This window comes from Schistosoma mansoni, chromosome 2, assembly GCF_000237925.1.
Source record: "Schistosoma mansoni strain Puerto Rico chromosome 2, complete genome".
NCBI classification, from domain to species: domain Eukaryota; kingdom Metazoa; phylum Platyhelminthes; class Trematoda; order Strigeidida; family Schistosomatidae; genus Schistosoma; species Schistosoma mansoni.
In genome coordinates this window covers 26,288,491-26,310,306 of record NC_031496.1, presented here as the reverse complement: position 1 = coordinate 26,310,306, position 21,816 = coordinate 26,288,491, and the positions used below count along the sequence as shown (strand labels likewise).

The following is a 21,816-nucleotide window of genomic DNA, read 5'->3' as shown; positions in this document are numbered from 1 at the left end:
CTTCAAACTATATTGTAAAACTTAGTAATACCACATGAATGCTGAAAGCCAAAGTAGATGAAGCAGGCTTCGAGCCTGAAAATCAATGACTTAACGTTGAATGCCTTAACTACTGAGTCAGTCAGCCATACGCAACGTAGAGCCTGATATATATACATTATTTCAAATTGCCACACCATATCAGTACAAGATACGATATTGGAGTAGTAGAGGTCGCAACAGTATTATTGGTAGTAGAGAAGATTGGATATTGACAATATAATTCGAAAAGAAAATGCGGGTCCGTGGAGATAATTTATAAAATAAGTCAAAACCGTAGGATCAAAGCGAAGATAAAGAACCACCACTTCGTTAAAATTAATGGTAAAGTTTTTATATTTTGCAGTCAACTATACGCATATATGCACAAACCTCGATACTCCTCCTAAAAATCTCAACTAGAACTCATACATTTTTTACTGTCTTATTATTTTAGCTCCTAGACAAGTCCGTGTGTATGCTGATGGAGCATATGATATGTTTCATTCTGGCCATGCTCGTCAGTTAATGCAAGCGAAATGCGCTTTCCCTGATACATACCTTATTGTTGGTGGTAAGTTTGATTTGATTATTGCTAATAAAACATCTTAAAAAATAATTTTAAAATGACAATCATAATTCTTTATAAACTTTGTTAGCATTTAATCATAATTTCACTTAGTCATATCAATAAAATCAAGTTTAATTTCGATAGTAAACTGTTCTTTTCAATCTATGTGTTAGGTATGGCTTAAAGTTTAGGAATAAAGTGACATGTAAGACTACCATGTTACGTTTTGTAACTTATTTTGTTTATTTCTAGTAAACAAATGACACTGTTTCTTTTTTTTTCAATAAATATCTTTGTACTGATTAATTTTTACTTTGATTCACGTGCTTCAATTTTATCTCAGTCTCTAATGACGCAGATGTTCACCATTATAAGGGTCGTACAGTCATGAATGAGAAAGAACGTTATGAAGCTATAAGACATTGTCGTTATGTGGATGAAGTTATAAATGATGCTCCTTGGTCTATCACTAGTGAATTTTTGCAGAAACACAAGGTAATTAATCCAGTGATATTGTGATATCTTTGTTATTGTTTTTTGGAATTATTTTACTACATATTTCATTAATCTCATTTTGTGCTGATTTGGTGTGACAACTTGAAATAAGACATTCATGTCCAGGCTCTACGTTGTTTATGATTAACTCAATGAATTTTAATATTTAATCATTTTGCTACTTCTGTGGATTTATGATTAACGGCACTTAACTTAAAACCAGTACGTCACATATTCGTAATTCACTTCATCTACTTCCATTTGGGGAGCTGCATAGTATTACTGGACCTCATAAATAATGTGACTCATAGCCGAGCACATAAATCTGTAGTTAATAAAGGAGTTACGCAATCACAAGTATAGTTCTTTGTATTTTTGTCGATTTAACTTGTCAAGTAATTTTTCCTTAATTATTTTCATATTCTCTTTACCTAATACTCAACACCTAACATCATCATTACTCAATAGTTTCATCATATGCCAATAAATACTAATAACCTACAAATGTTTTCTACTTTATATATATATATTTCACGGCCATGTATTAGAACAAGGTGGATCACCATTCGTTGATATATGAATAAATTCTATGAGATTATGCAACTCCAAAGCATGAAGCATCAGATTAAATCAAAAACTGAAATCATCAGCATAGTTTGTTATGTTTTTTTGATCTGTTACATTCCATTCTCAGGTAACAATTAAAATGTAATTAGACAAAGTATTATTTAACATTTCTACTTTTTATTCATCATTGTTATAATTTGGTCACTGTTCGTGTTATCATTGTCATTTCTTTTTATGTGGTTGACATCTTCATGCATAAGCTCATCAGTCTTATTAATTTGTCACACACAATTTCTAAAAGAAATATCTTCATTGTTAATTTGATTTTCTATTTCAATTTCTCACAGATTGATTTTGTTGCACATGATGACATTCCATATGCATCACCTGATAGTGAAGATGTGTACAAACCACTAAAGGATGCTGGCATGTAAGTTTGTAACTCTTGAATAAAGTCAGTTTAGTTCTTCGAATCATTTTATCTTGCATAGAAAAGTATTCCATTGTGTTATCTAGTTAAATGTAAGACTACAAGTACTGATTATTACTAGAATGAAAAAATGAAAATATTAAAGTGATTTATATTTTGCGATAAGTATAGTATCAGTTAAATAACTCTTAAATTAAGAAACCTACTATTAATGTAATTGTTATTTAAAAGTTTAGCGTTTGATGAAAGTTTCAGTGAAAATAATGCCTTTATTGATGTACAAATCAATTATTCACTTCTAAACAAGAGTAAAAAGATCTTAATTCAATCATAATTTTCTGATAAAAGTTACTTATCATCTTACTTAATATTGATTTCTCAGTGTCACTACAGTAACAATGAATATATGTAATTGTTGTAAGCATAGTTACTTCATTTATCAATAGGTTCGTACAAAGTTTTCCCTTTATAAATGGAGATAGAATACGAATAGTATTTAAAACAAACTAATGTTAGTTGATTAAAATAGTCGATTGTAAACCCTAGACCTAGTTTTCCTGTTGTTTAGCACTCTTCGGGAAGGTGTATCTATAATGTAGCCGCAACCCAAACAGCTCAATAATGACGCCTCACGCTGCGTAATTGGATGACGTGAAATCATATCATACAGGTGGAATCCATACTCTCAGGGTACGTCTTGTCAAATATGAATCTATCAGATATCTTGAATATATCTCCATTAATTTTGACCTGAATAGGGTTAATTAGAGTTTAAAGTATGGGACACACCCCGATTCAGTGGTCTTGATGTACCTTTTTCAGGTGGAGTTTCGTTCTCTGAGCTGGATGGTTTAGTCGTGGAGCTTTCATTGTTATCTTGACTAAGCACCTAAGTGGATAATGTGATGGCGTTTGAAGCGACAGGTACTGGGTTCATGCCCTGGAGTTAACATCGACTATGGGAAGCAGGTACATCCGACTAACGAGTCACAAATAGGATAAAATGCGCGTCCTGAATTCCACCGTCAGTTACCATCCTATTTAAACCTTTATTCTGTTTGAAATCTACATTTTAAAACTGTCCCTGTCTTAATCATTTCCTTAGTTTAGAGTTTTATTTTATTAGCTCAATTGTTCTATTCATATTTACTCCTACCTCTCCAATGTCCTTCTGTTTTATTATTTATTAAGTTGTTTCTACTCAGATTTCCCGATTAACATTAACACATATTGTTTGTTTCACTTTAAAAATAGTCGATTAATGAAGCTGTGTATCTTCGGTGACTGAGACGTATGTGACGCATGTCCACAATGACTCACTATGTTTCCTAAAATGAGAAAAGGTTGGGAAAAATTAGTGTTTATTAAAACAAAATATGAGCTCAGTTTGTGGAATTATTGACTGTTGAGTTGAGCCTTGTTGGTAGGTGCACGAAAAAAGGAACTGGATTGGAAGTAGACTTGACTACTTGACAGCTTGACCACATAGTCGGTGAGCAACTCATTGAGGTGCATGCTACCTTCTCGAAGTATATTCTCAATTTTTAGTCTTTCTCAATATCACTGCTACTACAATTATTCTAACCCTTTTAGTATTTATTTTGTTAATTTTATCTATCTGTTCTGATTTGGTATGGCGATTAGGTCTAACTCATATTTATACCAGGCTATATTTTAAATAGCATTGCTGATTAGCCAAAGCTGGTGTTACATTAATCAAGTTAATCTTTAGAGTCTTTCCCTAAAATTGACTTTGTTTTTTGATTTCTTTTGTTTTCTGTTTCCTTCTGTGTACTTATAAAAAACTTTTAACTATTCAAGAACTTGAAAAAGTACAAAGATGAGTTTTTTGTAGAAAGGTTTTTTCTCCCAAATTCTATAGATAGATAGATAGATAGATAGATAGATAAAGGAAAAACAGATGTCTTAGTACTTGACATAAATGTGTACTACTCTGATAGGTTTCATACGTTTTACCGATCAAAAAGAGTAAATAAACGAAAACTAATGAGTAAATGTATTAATTCAGAATTCAAAAAGGCTGAAGAAATCAAGGAATATAAAATGTTCATAATAGTGTCATTTTGCAAATTTAGTACAAAATGTACAGCAACACAAATGCATCCACTCCACTATGTTAGGATTTAAGATATTAACCTTAGACTAAAGTAATTCACACCGGTTATGGAGTTTCCACTTTCTTTTGAGTCAGTAATCTTATAAATTGATAGTTTATTTTGATATCCCCATATGTTGTAATTTTCTGTACGACTTGGTAATCTCATAACTTCAATATGACTCAGTCAATGATATCATTAAGTTAAAATACTTTTCCTAGTCTAACAGTGCTCTCTATAATTATTAAACATTGATCGATCACTGTTCCAAAGGTTAAATTTGCTTTCATAATTCTCAAATTGAATAATTATCTTTGGTAGCAAATAAATCTTAGGATAGTAGTGTAGTCCGGCTAGTCTTAAGTTCAATACTTGTTTCACTCACTTGAGTGTAAAGAATCTGACTAAAGTTTACCAATCTTAAAACAATAAAATATGTCATAAGATAATATGTTTCTAGGTCGACTGTATTGTTCAATGATTCAGTTTTTTTGTATTAGTAACCCGTTAGTATGTAGAAATGAATGATTTTACGTTAATTTGATGAAGGAATTACATTTGTCATTTATAAGACGGGATGAAAAGATCAATATTCTTTATATCAATTCAGTGTGATATTTATACTTTTTACCAGTTCAGTGAACCTGATTGTGTGTTTCTGAAGTAACTACGCATTTTTCGTATATGTAATATTGTCATCTAATCATCTATTTTGTGTAATGGTCACAAATATAAATGATTGTTTTATTTGGTCAAGACGATGTGTTTTGAAAATCTTTAAAATCCCCACTTACACCTGTCTTCGTATTCTTAGTTTACTTCATGTAAAGTGTAGTGACTCATGGTTTCAGACATTAGCACTTGGACTGCAGTTAACAATCATCTTTTCAGGTTCTTCAGTTTCCTTCTACTTTTTTTAGTCAGATGAAAAACTACCATATCAAATAAGATTAAATCAAATAAATATTACTTTTAAGAAGTTAAGTTCAAATTTTAATATGTCAGACACTCAAATCGTTGGATACCGGCTTAGTAGCCTAGACGTCAAGCATTCGCGCTCGAGACCGTAGTTTCTGTATTTGGTTTCCGGATGTGGGTTCGTTTGTGCACACTGCTGCGGAGTCCCGTGCTAAGACAAAGCGGTCATCCAATGCTTCCAGGTTTTCAATGATGGTTTTGCTAAGATCATTTAATGAGTTAAAACAGCAGTAGTATAAAATGTTAAGCGTTGTCTGCATACTTCAAGAAGAAAGACTGAATAACTAATAATTTTTTTTGAAATCTAGGGTCTGAGAGAAAACAAGTAATGTATATGTTGGCACCGTTGCCACCAATTCAGAGCTTACGTCTACCAACATGTTTAACCATTGATTACGATATTCCCCCAGATCCCAAATACATATTCTTCACTTACCAACAAAACTGATTTAACTTAGTGAACTAAATACCATGGCCAACAATCGTATCAGATTGCTTAAATTGAATTAACCGTAACTAAATTTGAACCGTTGATTTAATGATTAAAAGCCAAGTTAATTAACCTATCAAACTATTCAGCCACGCTGGTAGTTATATTATGTAAATATTCTTTGTTGTGTGCTTACCAGACATTCATATTCAAGCAACTTTTTATAATTTACTATTGTGTAGGTTCTTTTAAAAATATTTAATACATCTGTGTAATGGTTAACTTTTCGCCTGATTATCAGTCTTTAAAATACTCAAACAATGTCGTTCAATTACTGTCATGCTTATAAAATCTCGTTTTTTACATTCTTCAGATTCTCCGTATCATATGAAATTAATCAATGATCTAATCACTGTCTTTATTTTTACAACTTATTCACTTATATTATCCAAGTTAATGAACTACCTTATAACAACTGTTGTATCTCATTCCAACAGTATTTTCTCATTTATTTTACAAGTCTTCTGATCACTGAAATTAATTTAATTCACTAATTAAGAACGTACTCAAGAACACTCAAATGTTAACAATCTTTTTATTATCACAAGGGGGTTTTGTGGAGATTTTAGTAATTTTATATAGTTCAGATCATGAATCCTGGGTTTGAATCTCGCGAGGCGGGATCGTGGATGCGCACCGCTGAAGAGTCCCACAATAGGACGAAACGGCCGTCCAGTGCTTCCAGGTTTCCAATGGTGGTCTAGCTTCAATTGACTCAGGATCTCAACTATATAAAATCTTTTTATTGCTTATAAACATTTTTCGTTCAGTTTAATCCTCTATAATTTAAATGTTACCAGTTCATTTAATATTTTCTATTGTTATTTCATTTACATAACGCTTACGTGTTATAGTGTAATGAATTCATTTTGAAAGTCTTTCCCAGGAAATTCATATTTCTATCATTTCATTAAGGTTTCTTGTAACTCAACGTACAGAAGGAATTTCTACTACTGATGTAATCGGACGTATTGTACGTGATTATGATGTTTATTTAAGAAGAAATATACGACGTGGTTTATCCAGAAAAGATTTAAACATTAGTTATATGAAAGTAAGTTCGTTCATCATTCTCAAATTCTATTTTATCATAAGTGTGTTTATATATTTTATTGAGTCTTTAATTTCCATTATACCAGATCCTATTTTAACAATGTTATTTTATTTCCCCAGTAAAGTGTTTATGTAATATGTTAAACGTTTCCTGATGTTTTTTCTCACTATATCTATGTTAAAATTCTCTGGAGAAAATTATATACTGATGAGTGATGTTACATCATTAACTAAATTTATCAAAGAAATATATTACCTATTGATGTCATCTTGTTCCCTGTTACACTGATACATACTATTGAATAAATAAAATCAAACCACTCAACTGGGGTGTATCTATTGAGTTGATTTCTAACTGGACGTAGAATTTCAGTTAGCCATTTAACGATAACACGAGTTATTCATATCTAATATAGGACAAGAAGGAATATCATTCTTCATTTTAGGGAGGTCATATAATTATGGAATAACAGAACCAGTTGGTCTAGTTTTCCATTGATTCAGTTATTGAATGCTGCATATAAGACCACAGTTTTCACTGATGACTTCATTTCAAACTCTAAATTTCATCCTGTTAACTTTCTTCATCCAAGAAGTTGGAATGCGCCACTGTGTTGTGTCCATAAAAGATATAGATGACTGAAGTTAAATGTCCAGTGAAAAGCACGCTCTTATATGCAACACTCATTCACTAAACGAGTGGAAAAATGCTCGAAAATACTATTGCACTTTTATTGAACATTGAAAAGGAGCGGTTATTATCTCATAAAAATACAAGAATCATGTTTAAATTATAATAATGTCTGAGTGGAAGAGAATGAGTCAGTAATTTACAAATTAATCAAAAGCTTATAATTTATGAAATAAAGCAGGCACGTAACAAAATCTTAGTAATTTACAGGTTAAGAGTCCGGTAAGATAATATCTAAAAGAATAACTTTCGTGGTTTGTCATTTCCTCCATTCTCCTCTTCACATCAAATAAGACAATCATTGGCATTTACAATTTGTAGATAGGTTCTAGATTAACACGATTTATATGAATGTGATCACTTTGAAATTTTAGAAAAGATTTGTAGCTGAGGTAAATGAATGGGGAGGTGTTTCGTTCTCTGACCTGGGTAGTTTACTTCTGCCGCTTTCATTGCCCTTGTAGACAACACTATCAGCACAAATTCAAAGTAAAAGTTAGGTATTCGAGTTTCTCCACATATGACTGACAGTTTAGTCTCTCAGCCTTAATTTTGGTTGGTTGTTGTCGACACTTGTCCTGTCATTTTCTGCACATTAGTTCTGATTGTAAATCTTTGACCTAATTTCTGACCCTAAATTTTTTCCATGGTTTTCCTAATTGGTAAATGAATTGGGTTGATTTTGAAATGTTTATTGCTTGTTGAGTGACCTTGAGTGCAAAGCTCATAAATATCCTCTAATCTTCTTAATATTTTATCTGTCCGAGATTAAACATGTGTCCATAATCGTTTCTGTATTTTGATATGAGCGAAAATACGTCTCGATTTTTGACAGGTAGTCAGTTTTCATACGATAAAGAAGGTATCCACTTTATTCGATACGGTGTTCTTCTCAGTTGGGGCAGTTTGTCTTATAGATGATGTTTGGCTTTTCTCCTTTTGGTATCCATAAGATTAAATGAAGTGATTTGGTAGTTTATGTTCTACGCCTACTTCAAACTATCTGAATAATCTTGTGATTCTCGATGTTTGCTTCATATATGATAGGATGATCTATTTGTTGGTTTCTGCTGCTTACTTTTATCAAATCAGCCATGATCTACATTTTCATACATTTAAGTAACTCATTTGCCAAGTATCTACAAATACAGACATATGTACCTGTCTTCCGGCCGTAATTTAGGCATAAAGGCTAATACTACTACCCGGTTTCCCAAGCTAAAATGGACCGAGTGGGATTCCGTAGAAATTATGACAAAATACTTAGATGAATAGGAATTAATTTATCTAAAAACAACTTATCACTCCTATGCCCCCAAATGCCCTGGTACGGCCGAGAGTGAGGAGAGTCCGCTCCCCCTCTCGAAATGCTCTCACATGGCCAGCGAATATATAGCCTCTGCCAGGGAAGTCCTACTCACTGCCTTCTTGTGGCACCGGTGTTGTTTACGAGATTGACAGGACGAGAAGCGAATGTCCGGCGCTTTAACTGGGTTGGTGGACATAGAAAGTTCACCTAGGGGAGTTGGAAAACCCTGATTCCAAACCAATGGTGCACATGGGCTCCAATATCCTGAGGGAACAAATGGCGTATGAATCAATCGTTGATCACCGGCTACCATGGGACTGCATCTCCTCACGATGCTCCACTGCCTTGTGGATCAGATCTTTCGGTCAAAGGCTCCGGGTGTGGGCCCCTAAGAAAACCACGTGCTTCAGTTTGGGCACCTGGGCAGTATCACAGCCCTCACACAAATCGAATGAGATTTGTGAGGCGCGTATTTATCTGGTGCTTCCTTGTACCAATATTTATGTGTTTAAATAAATAAATAAAATAAATATCACTCCTATGATTTTTGTATGTCATACAAAATGGTTATTTTTGATATATCAAAACAGTCATTTACATAAAAATGTATCATTAGGTTTATTAGATGTGAATCATTTTCATACCTTGTAATTGCAAATGTCAACATTTTATAGGACTCCTATAAACAAGAATCCTCAAGTAGGAGGGAAAAATCCAAAAGTTTTTTTCTCAGTTAAATAAACATAGTTTTGAAATAAAAAGCCTAAGTCCATTCCCTTTTGTTTAAATTTTCGTTTAGTCTTAAAACCCACCAAATTACTATTCATTAAAATTATGTTACACACTATTTACATGCTAATCCTTGTTCCATTCTATTTCGTACTTATAATCAAATTGCACATGAATCTTGACACATTCCTAGTGTAAAATACTTTATTTGCAAATAATGATATCTATGCATTGGTCCTTGGTAATTCATGCAGAATTGTCCTACTCATTTGTTGTTAACATTGAAATGTATATGTGCTCTAAATCTCTCTAAAAATGACAACACAGAGGTCTGTGTTGAGTTCATAAAATTTTACACTTATCTTTCTAGTATTTCTACACCAGTACAATTCCTCTCTCATGTGTTTTAATAATAGAAAACTTCTTTGGAAATGAAATCTAACTAAGGTTTCCCCATCGAATCGTTATTTATTTTGCCGATATTTAATAGTAGTATGGGTATTCTGTCAATTCATAACATTCTTATTTTAAAAGTAATTGCTTCTCAGACAGTAATTATTTGTGGAACACAGCTAAAGTAAGCTATGGATACTGTTAACTTTGTATAGTGATAATTAAAACTTGGGTTGTGATGATTTCAGAAGTAGGAATGTAAAATTATAATCGTTAAAATGTTGTGAACATTATTCGATCTTGTTATTGAAGATTTTGATATCTAATGTTATTCTCTCACTGTTATATTGAGCCAAATCTATTTTTTCATAAAGAAACCGACAGTAATCCATTCTTGGTTTGAGTGAAAGAACTTCATGGGAAATTAAGTGAAGAATATTTTCTATTCCTAAAAAGGTGTCTAAATAATGTCGAAAGTACTTAGTAACTAACCGTAGGTTGGATGACTTTGAGCTGGATTTTCAAAGGTTTCATTAAGAGACCGTAACCAATAGAATCAACCATTTCGAGAGTAAAGCTGTCACTAAACGACTGATAATGATGAATAACACTCGTGCCCCATTCCTAATTGACTGACGTTGGAAATACAAGCTATTGAACAATGTATTCTTGCTGCGATATGTAGAGGTTCTAAAGTCCGTCGATTTCACACTGTGAAAGATTTTCCAGCTGTGACGAAACTGCTTGTTGATTTCTCTCTAATTTCCAATAATTGGTGTCAGTCTCATGTTTGGAACTCTCTCCAAACTAATATATATATATATATATATATATATATATATATTCTGAAAACAATAATTACAGAATTCACGCCAGTTTACAGTCATGATCAATTTGATATAAATAGTAAGATTAGATGTAGAGAACAACTTCGATAATATCTTACTAAAGATCATCGCTTGATTGCATATATTCTAGCTATAGCATGAGGATAATGCCTAATGAAGAGCTAGCAGTTAGGATAATTTGAGCTTCAAATGTTCCTCTTCGTATTTGGGGCTGTTTAATATAGCATATACCACGTGGATCATCATTAAAGCTGTTTAATCTTTCACTATATAACTGATACTACTTTAAAATTAGTTAGTAGCCAATAGTTTTATATATGGTGTGTTAAGCATTTCCATAATGTACGCAATATCTTACGGTGTTGTGTTTAGATCAGTTGTCAGTGTAAATATGTTGACTATCAATACAGTTTTTACCTTATATTCAATAACTGTCCCCCATGTAATGCGTAATGTATTTTACATTTCTTTCATATGTACGGCTAAATGTATCGTTTCATTTTTATAAAGTCGGATCAATTCAGACAGATACCTTATTTTGCTAGATTACCAATGTATATATTTCTGTATGTAAGGCCTTATCAGTTCACAATGCTCATAGTCACGTACGTTTCACTTATACGCTTATCTACCTAATTAATCTTTCAATATTATACTCACATTTACTATTGTGTACATTTAGCTTGGTAACCGTGCAATTTAAGCAAAATACAATAATGCCATAACTATAAATAGGCGTTTGTGATTTTTTTTCATCACATTAAACTTGAGTTAATGCTGTTTTATTAAAATGTCATTGCTTCCTGTTTTGAATAATATTGTTATCGCTGATAATTTGGTTGAATTGGTGGTCGATCTACTGACAGAAAATGGTCTAACTGTTTATGATCTTAAAGAAAGTTGTGTTTCCGAAGATCGTCTCTTATATATTTTACAATCATCTTCTGCTAGTGTTCTAATTATTAGTTCAACTACTCCAATTACTGATCAGATTTTAAGATTGGCATGTAAATTCGGTCTACGAATAATTGTTCGAACTGGTGGGAATATGGATACTATCGATTGTATCACAGCACAAGAGCATGGAATTCTAGTTATTAATGCACCATATGGAAATATCATATCAACAACTGAATATACTTGTGGATTAATATTAGCTTTAGCTAAACATATTCCTCATATTCTATTAAATTCCTCTTCTGAATGGTTCAATATTAAAAAGAAATCCACTGAAAGAAATGCTACATTCCATATTACTGAATTATCTGGAAAAACTTTAGGCATTATAGGTATTAATAATGAAATTGGTTCAGCTGTCGGTCAACGAATGAAAGTATTCGGTATGCGTATCATTGGTTATGATCCAAATCATAATTTTGATAATATTAATTTACCAGATTGGTTAGATGCCGTTATGGAATTAGACAATGTACTAAGTGAATCAAATTATCTTACATTACATATTGATTTAACACCAGAAACTAAACATCTTATAAATTCTAGAACATTGTCTATCTGTTCACCGGGCATAAGAATCATTAATTGTTCCAATGGTGGTATTATTGACGAAATGGCTTTATTAGAAGCATTAGAATCCGGTCATTGTTGTGGTGCAGCATTAGATGTTTTTGAAAATGAACCGCTCATTCGTTCTTCATCAATAAATCCCATTATGGATAAATTATTACAACATCCTAATGTGATAGCTTCACCTCATTTAAATGAAATTAGTTGTGAAGCACGAATTCATGTCGCTGTACATATTAGTCGTTTATTATTATTAATAAATGGTAAATTATCTAATTGGGATTTAGGTTTAGAAGGTGCAGTAAATCTAAATAAATTAGGTGAATTATTTCATGATGTAATCAAAACTAATTGGTCTAAATGTTTATCTTCTAATGACATTAAAAATCTTTTACAATTACCTTATATAATACATTTATTAATGTCAAAATTACTATCGGATATGGATAAAAATATATTAAATAATTCATTTCATTATACGGTAACTTATCGAATAAGTGTTGTTGTACCACAATGTATCATTGATTGTCATCAATCAAAAAGTGTTCTTTGTAATTTATTTGCAATTAGTTGTCAATTAGCAATGCATAAACATTGTACTATACCATCAGATAATAATACTATACATCAAATAATGAATCATTTTGATATATTATCTTGTTTAATTTATCCACATTTTGTAAGAACTAGTCGTTTTAGTCAATTAACTAATTCATATGAAGTGAATTGGTCTTGTACACTTCATCCATTTATACATTCATCTTGTTCTATTACATTTTTATCACCACAATCAACACTGAATACAATTGATAAATTATTTGAAATTCATTGTGCTACTACTACTACTACTACTACTACTACTACTACTAATCAACAACCATTAACATTATGGTTATTAAATGTGAATATTTGTATATCATCGGTACATTCATTATCAACATCACAATGTTTAATTGGTATTTTAAAAGATTCTGGCTTTTATTTATTAAATGGAAATAATATTACTAATGATAATACTAACAGTACTTCTTCCGATAGCAATACTAGTGATAATTCTGTACCATTGATCACGTTGTAAACAAACTAACTGTACACTATTGAGTGTCGTCCTTTCTCGGCCAAATTAGTATTTTTTTCATAAAAAAAACCCCGATTTTTTTCCTCTGATTCCAGTTTATCCAACTACTGATGTAGTGTGTTTTAACTACATGTTTTTTTTCTTGTATAGATTTATATCTGTACTTAATTCTATTATTATTATTGTAATATTTTACATTTAAAATACGTTAAAATTTACATATTACTTAAACAATTCAGTCAGTGTTCATTATTATTATTTAATGGGTTGGATTGTAATTTGTGGACGACCTTTGAGCAGCGCTACTGACCTTGATACAACTCACCTACCTACCAGGATTAGGATTTAGAGTTAGAATTTAATGTTAGGAATTAAAATATGGTATTTCATCATGAACTAGCATCAGCTATGATGGCAACATGTTATTTAACAATGTTTGTGAATGAATTTCGCGCTAATATCCAAGGTTTGCTATTCTTAACTTCATTGGTTGGTCCATAAATTATAGTCTCATCATTTAACATGTTCCACTAATCAAAAATTCATCTGTATTTACCTTCAATTCTATAATAATATTACTTTCGAGTGTGTTTCCGTGTGCAAACTTAAGAGATATTATCTACCTAAACTAAATATATCGTTTCCAACAGACTTGAAAGGTGTATCCTAATATTCCGTAAGGTGCGTAATAACTATTGTGTTTTAAATTTTAGAATTTCCCATTTAAAGTTAAAACATTTATTAAAGAAGAGTCAGTTTGTGAACAGTCATCCAAATAATGTTTTTATTCTTGTTCTTTAGTTTGTTGTTTGTTTTTATGGAAACAAAAACTATGTTAAAAACATTAATAATGAAAATTCGTTTGGTTTCAATTTATCATAAAATACTAGTTGGTTCAAATTAGTCGACATAAAAGCCTGGATCTAGGTTTCGTGCTGATTGACACTCATCGTTGAGATGTATCTACAATATTGAGAGGACTGATGCTCCCTAAGTCCAGGGTCTCCTGCCGACTAGCTTCAATCATCTAACTTCTCAACATAGTACAAGCAAAGTTTAGTGACTACATTGCAACCTGATCAATAGAATTCAATTATCACGAAGTTACTAGACAAACATGACATTGTGCTCTACTTGGTGATTGGTCGTTTGTATTCTGTAATGACCTCATTCATTATTTCCTCCACGTTCAAAATTGTCGAATTAATTCTGGTAGATTTTTTGCATACCATGAACCAGAATTACCTATTCAATATTTTCTTGTCATTTTATGGTGGGTTTTTTACACATCAGCATTGTTTTCGATATCTTAAGATATTTCCTTACGTAAGAGCCAAATATTTTTTCCGTTAGTTAGAACCTGGATTTACCTTTGTGAATTTGGGATGCATGTTCGAAACGAAATCGAAAGTTCTAATACAAGGAATAACCTCAGCTTTACCCTTCATGGCGTTTTTCCAACATATAACTATTTTTAAAACACATTTTGTATTCTGTTCCACTTACTATGATTTCTGTTCTTGATAGCTATCTCAAACGTACTAACTCAAGTATCTCAACCTTTTGTTCCTAACTGTACTTTAATTTTAGGCTCCTTTCAGGCCCTTAGTAGCAGTGAAACAGAATAAATTGAGTCTACACGCCAAATTTTGTTGTTTTTGCTTTGTTCACAACTAAAAGCTTCCTGTGAATCAGACCGTCTCCCTATTGGAGAAAATGACACATGGTTGATTGACAAGATTAACACTGTCTATTTGTATTTCCTTTTACATGATACTTTCTATTAAACGTCAGTAGAATACAGCTAGCAAGACCACGGGTTATCTGATTTTTGCTGATAAATGGTTATTTTGGGTGGTAAGGGTAACTGCAAGAACATTCTCCTAATCCTTATCTCCGCGATGATTTTTGCTGTTATCTAGCGTGTTGTTAGCACTCTTTGCTATTTCTTTTGTATTTCAAGGTCATCATCCGTTACTATGTACACGGGATTCTCCCATTTCATTTTTAACTTCTGCAATATTAAGTTGTTCCTGTCTCGTATCGGCTTCTTGATTTTCATCACTTTGTCCTTGTCAGTCGCCACACTATCAAGTTCACATCAATTCCCATTCATGTTCTAAAGATCTCAATCATTCATAATCAGATATTGTTCTATGTCGAATCGTAATCTTTCCCAGAAATGTGACGAACACAGTTCATATTGCAGTTCATCTCTAATGTAGTTGTTTGATATCCAATGTTGACCACTATTCTAGGTATTCTATACTATTTTTTTCTATTGTTTGACCAGAAGGAATATTATCTAAGGTGTAAAATGGTGGAAGAAGACAGTTATAGTGGCTCAGACAAAAATGAAATAAGCTATGCGACTCGTAATTCCAAGATATTCTTATCATAGTATAGTGAACAAGAACACGATTGGGTACAGTCGAATGTATTTGACACGAAATTACAGAATATCTCACTAAAATCTGACAACCATACAGTAAGCAGTTAATTTACAAACAATCAACCAATTGTCTCATTCTTGACTGTTCCTTCTGCAAATATCAGTCTATTGTCTCAGATTTCATTGTTCATGCATTTTCATACCAATTGCGTTTCGTTTCCGTTCTTTCCTTATCAATCTTTTAGTGAAATACATTCTATGCCTGACCATCGTTACATACTGCTTATGTGGATATTAGTAACCCACACTACAACAGTTCTTTTGTGATGTTAGTAATTGTGATCTTTCACAGTTACCAATGTACTTGACCAAGAATTATTTATGGTGACATAGCTTTGTTCCATTTTTCTTCTATCTCCGAAATATGAGTAATCCTTTATGTCTATAAAGTCATCGACTTTTGAACTGAACTGTGCAGATAACGTGGTTGGGGTCCGCTCAATTAGTAGTTGATGCGGCTCAGAATCGGTCATAATGACTCACGTATTTACTCTAGCTTCCTTTAAATCTTGAATTTTAAAATTACCTCATATTTTTCATTCCACAAGTCCATTCTTTCTTCCCAATCATATTCTTTATACCTGATGTTTTCTGATGTAGTTACTTGTTCTAATAATCCAGCCTTATCCTCGTTAATTTCATCTCACTATACTGATATAGTGTGATAACGTGAAATGATACAGGTGTTTGCCAGGTTCTACGTTGCTTATGGTTGATTGATTTTAGACCTACTTCACTTCATAGTGTTTATTTTTTGAATAATAATAGGTTCAACAGCTTATACAATTAAATAGTCATGTATTTGATAGGCTGGATTGCCAGCTTCTTCTGAATTCTACTGTTTTAATATTGATCACAAGGATTCTAACACAATCTGTAAAATATTATTTTTTGAAAAAATGAAACAGTACAACTAATAAAGCCGTTTGTCTGATCAATTTTTTTTACTTTTATACTTCTTACAGTAAATTCATAATTTCTAGACGAGTAATTAATAAGTGTTAATCAGCACTGAAATGAGTTTTGTACAATGTTTCTTACTTGACAACGCGAAAAAAAAACTTGTGTTGGTTTGTTTTGGTTCACTATCCATTGAAATATTTCAAGTAAAGTTAGCTCGAATTCATCAATATTTTATCTGGTATTATTGAATTTTTCTCCTAGTAGTCAGTAATTTATATGCAACTTTACGACGTTTGTCTGGTGTCCTCATAGTGAATTAAAGAGGTGTTTCATCGTATTAGGCAACAACGAAAAATAGGCTTTACTAAACACAAATATATTCACACAGTCATTCGTTTTGCTTTTGTTAATAATCACTATAATTTTACAATCGATTGAGCACTGAGTGGGTAGTGATCAATGTCATATTGACGATTGAATCCTGCCGATTAAGTGGTAGTGTGGCTTGATATTGCGTGCTTTATTTCAAGGTTTTAAGTAACTAAAATTAATGGCTCTTCCATTGGTTAATCCTATATCAAGTATTCAAAGTCGAACTAACTTTCACGTTTGAATGTAATAGTGAATTTCTATGTGTTACGTATCTTAAATTATTACATCCTCTAAGTTCTGTTTTACGATATTTGAAATGTGGAATTTCATTGCATTTTAAAAAACCTAGTTTTTAAAATTTAGTTAGTACTCATTTATTGTCGCTTAACGTTATTCACTTTGCAGCTGAACTGCTAAAATGCTATAAAAAAAACGTTTGATGATGTGACTCCGAATAGATTATAATTGTCCACGTGTATTTACTGTTCATCTAGATCTTGAGCTCCGATATTCCGTCATACATGTTTTTTTCTGCCTTTAAAAACTGTATTCTCTGGATCCATCTTTCTTCACTATCATCGCTACTACAAATATGTCTTCAATAAAAAAGAAATTCACAATGAAAAAGGAGTCAAACAACAAACTACCATTCTTGCATGTACTAATCAACAGAACCAACACAGAGAAACCGTAAACTCAGGTTTATTGAAAACAGATCCACACAGATCAAATTCTCAATTACAGCAGCAACAACCCAGGAACTCACAAAATCAATTGCGTGGTAACTTTACTTAAGGAAGCGAGGACACACTCTTGCAGCTCGGAAGAATGATGACAAATATCTTAAGACTATCTTTAAAAAGGACGGCTGCCTACGCAACTTCATCAAGAAATATCAACCCAACTCAGCAGTAGAAGCGAAATCAAGTACAGAAACCACCAAATGGATCATCCCACCATAGTTAAAAAACCTATCAGAAAATACAGTGAGATTATTGAAGCTTTTTGGAATAGATGTAACACATAGACCATCAAGATCACTTCAACCAATCCCATACAAACCAGAGGATGAAATGACAAAACAAAAAAAACCAAATACCATCTGCAAAATAAACCGTTTCAACTACGAAAAACACCACATCGGACAAATTGGATACCCTCATTTTCGCCCGCACGAAAATCAATTAGCGGTCAAACGCCATGACATATCTCCGTTTAAATCAATGTATGTGGGCAACTGTGGACACACACTCGACTGGAAAAATGATGGATTCCTAGATAGAGGGAATATTAAGAACATCAGAGAATTTTTAGGCTCCTGGCACTCTGAATTAAAATTCACCCCATTGCTTAAGCTAATGGCTAACTGGACTCGGTAGCTAACTAAATGATGCGATGACGTTTGAAGCGAACGTTACTAGGTTCAAGTCCCTGAGTTAACATCAACTGTTGGATTCAGGTGCATCCAGCTAGCGAGCCCCGAACAGAATGATACATGTATCCTTGACTCCACTGCTTGCCACTATATACATCTCTGCTTAAATTTCTAAAAATAATTTTCCTACGTAAATGTAAAGGTACTTTATTAATCTATTCAAAATTCTATTCCATTATTCATCTATTTTAGTGTTTTTAGTTGACCTGAAATTAAAATTCAGCTTCACAAACAAGTAATCCAGAAATACTTTTTCGTCATGATAGTAATGAATTAATAATCCTATCACATGTATAGACAGCATGTGACAATACACATTATTATTATTATTAGTAGTAGTAATAGTATTAGTACTTAATGCAAACATCATTGAATCATATTTCTCAGAGTTTTGTGTTTTCATTCAGGTCAAATGAAGTTACCCTATTGTTACAATTTATAGGTGATATATATATATATATATATATATATATATATATAAACGGATTATACTTCCATAAGTAAACGTTTAATTTCTTAAATCACGTATCACGATAAGGCTTATTTCAGAACATTTTTTTAATTAACATATATGTATTTCAAATAGTAAGCAGGTTTACGACACATATATAAACTTCAAACTGATATTGGCGCTTAGTGAATGATAGCAAAGATTTGTCTCAGATGAGTGATATAATGAGGGTAAAGTTCCTGATTAGCTAGCTATATCCTAAGGGGTTCGTGATTTGTGCTTGTGACAAAGTTAAAGCATAAAATAGTCGTATAAAGGGAAGTTTTATTAGATAGAGTTAATTAAGGCAACATAAAATAGATGAATTATGACTAGCAGTTAAATTCAGGACGCAGTTTTCAGGACTTGTTAATAGAATGTACCTACACCTCAGTGCTGATGTTCATGTTAAGACCTGGACTTAGCACCTTTCTAAATTTCCAATGCATTATCCACTAAGCTATTGATTATAAATGATCATTAACTTGTTTAATGGAGCATTATGCCTTTATCATTATTAGTAAAGGTTTGAATTATCCCTTCGTTGATATTCAGGACTGAATTTTGATCAGTCCTAGTTGACATATATACACCTTGTGCAAATCACTTCGACATAGCTATTCAGTCACAAGTTGTTGTCATGGGATACAACTCAAAATAAGAAGATAGGACGAAACACGTATCCTAGATTCCACTGCTATCCACACTTCATCTATACTATCTATTAAAAGCTTATGAAAAACGGCTTTATCGAGGTTTATTCTTACAGGATGTACGTATGACAAAAAAGATTGACCAAAATTCAGTCAAATATATCAACAACCAAATAATTCAAACATTTAATATTGACAGTGTTTACTCATTCAATATCCCCATAGTTTCACCAGCGAATTGTTCTTCAGCACGTATCTAAGTCAGTATTAGAAGAGAAATGTTCAATCTGTCAATGTTAATAAATTAATCTTAAGATTTCTTCAATGCTGTTACCTAACATTCCTCTTATCGAAAAACGTATGTTACGTCAGTCACTACTTGTTTATACTGAAATAACATCCTAGAAATTAGGTATTTCGAACACTCCTCAATCATTAGTAATAAAGTAAGAAGATATTTTAGTAAAGTGTTTTCGAACTAGAAACACATACTGTTTTCACTACTCATTGATGTAGAAGATTTTTGGTAGACTTACTTCAGGCAATATTGAGGCAGTCCGCACTGGATGCGCATATGCCAACAAGAGACTGATCAATTGCAGTCCTAAATAACAATGGGAAGATACAAGTAAACAACACCAAGTGAATTTAGGATTACTTTCTGTTTGAAATAAGATGGTTTAATTGTCAAGTTTTCATTATTCCTTCTGGACAATAACATCATCCGCAACTAACAGAATCATCCTCCAGAGTTGTCAATCTTCACGATTTCAAAATGGGGAAAATTTAAATACCTTACGATTGCACGAAGTTAACTTTTTTTATGACCATATCACTCTATTTCATTTGTAAGTGTCGTTTAAATCTTTTTGTTGTTATTGTAAAAGACTACAATTGTTGGTCTTATTCATATTGCCTCAACACTGCCATTAAGTCGCAACTATTTTAAGTTGAGTTAGATAATAGCTAGTTGTGGAATTCACGGTGCATGTGCTCTCCTTTTTTTGGATCTTGTCGGCTGGATATACATGCAATTAAAATTTTTATAAATACCTTTAAATTCTGTTTCTTGAAATGATTATTAGTGACGTTGTATGATTTCATATCTTCTTTTTTCCTGAATTAAATCTATGTAGGAAAAAAGTATTCAATTACAATATAATCTTGAAAACATGATGAAACGTGGTTCTACTTTTATTCAAAATTTTGATAGTAAACGTCGCGAATTTGTTGATCAATTAGAAGATATTTCACATGAAGTTGTTCGTTCATTTATGCGTATTTTTGGTTCTGATGGTCATTTACGTCATTGGTGGTCATCACGTCGTTGTAAAAGACCTATATCATCATTGAATTCAACTTTTTATACACCCCAAACATCACCAACATGTAGCGCTAGCGAAGATGATGACGATGATGATGATTCAGAAGAACCGTATAGTAAAAAGTCAAGAAAATGTTATAGTATGACAATGTATGGGTCACATTCCAGTAGTCCATTTACTGATTCTGATGAACAGATAAATGAACAAAGAATGTACGTTTTAATGGCTTTTAGCCTATGATTATTATATTACTTTCAATTAGCTTAATAATGATTTTTCCATTTTAGAAATTTGTTTTTGTAACAGGTTAATATATAAAAATGATCTTTGAGCAGCGAGGAATACTTGTTGTAAAGTCTTTTTATGAACATTAGACAAAGGTGCACTGTAACTGTAAAATTAGAAATTTGTTAGGATAGAAAAAATATGTAATATTATCGGACTTCTATCACCTCTCCGTCTTACTGGCTACTTAAGATCAACATGTTTGATCTACGTGAAATGGTAATGATTTTTCATCAAAATATATTAATATTAGTAATGAATAAATAGATTCAACTACTCTTGTCTCTATTTCTTTTTGAGAAATACTCTATATTTCAATAGTTGAGATCATGAGTCAATTGAAGCTAGACCACCATGGAAAACCTGGAAGCACTGGACGGCCGTTTTTTTCTATCGTGGGACTCCTCACCAGTGTGCATCCATGATCCCGATAGGTCCTGGGTTCGAATCCCACGAGTTGGGATCGTGGATATGCACTGCTGAGGAGTCCCACGATAGGACGAAACGGCCGTCCAGTGCTTTCAGGTTTTCCATGGTGATCTAGCTTCAATTGACTCATGATTTCAACTATTAAAATTACTATAATATCCTCAAAACCCCTTCTGAT

At 32.3% G+C, this 21,816-nt stretch overlaps 1 protein-coding gene across 1 annotated transcript in view; it reads left to right on the top strand.

The window, feature by feature from the left end:
• Window positions 1-516: 516 nt before the first annotated feature.
• Window positions 517-21,816, top strand: part of Smp_124730 (choline-phosphate cytidylyltransferase) — a gene marked incomplete at both ends in the record, with an annotated part of 23,110 nt that continues 1,810 nt past the window's right edge. Inside the window, 5 exons of the mRNA XM_018796227.1 lie at window positions 517-592; window positions 933-1,084; window positions 1,999-2,081; window positions 6,582-6,720; window positions 20,736-21,136. Coding sequence (XP_018650461.1) covers window positions 517-592; window positions 933-1,084; window positions 1,999-2,081; window positions 6,582-6,720; window positions 20,736-21,136 — 851 coding nt within the window. The remainder of the gene's footprint in view (window positions 593-932; window positions 1,085-1,998; window positions 2,082-6,581; window positions 6,721-20,735; window positions 21,137-21,816) is intronic.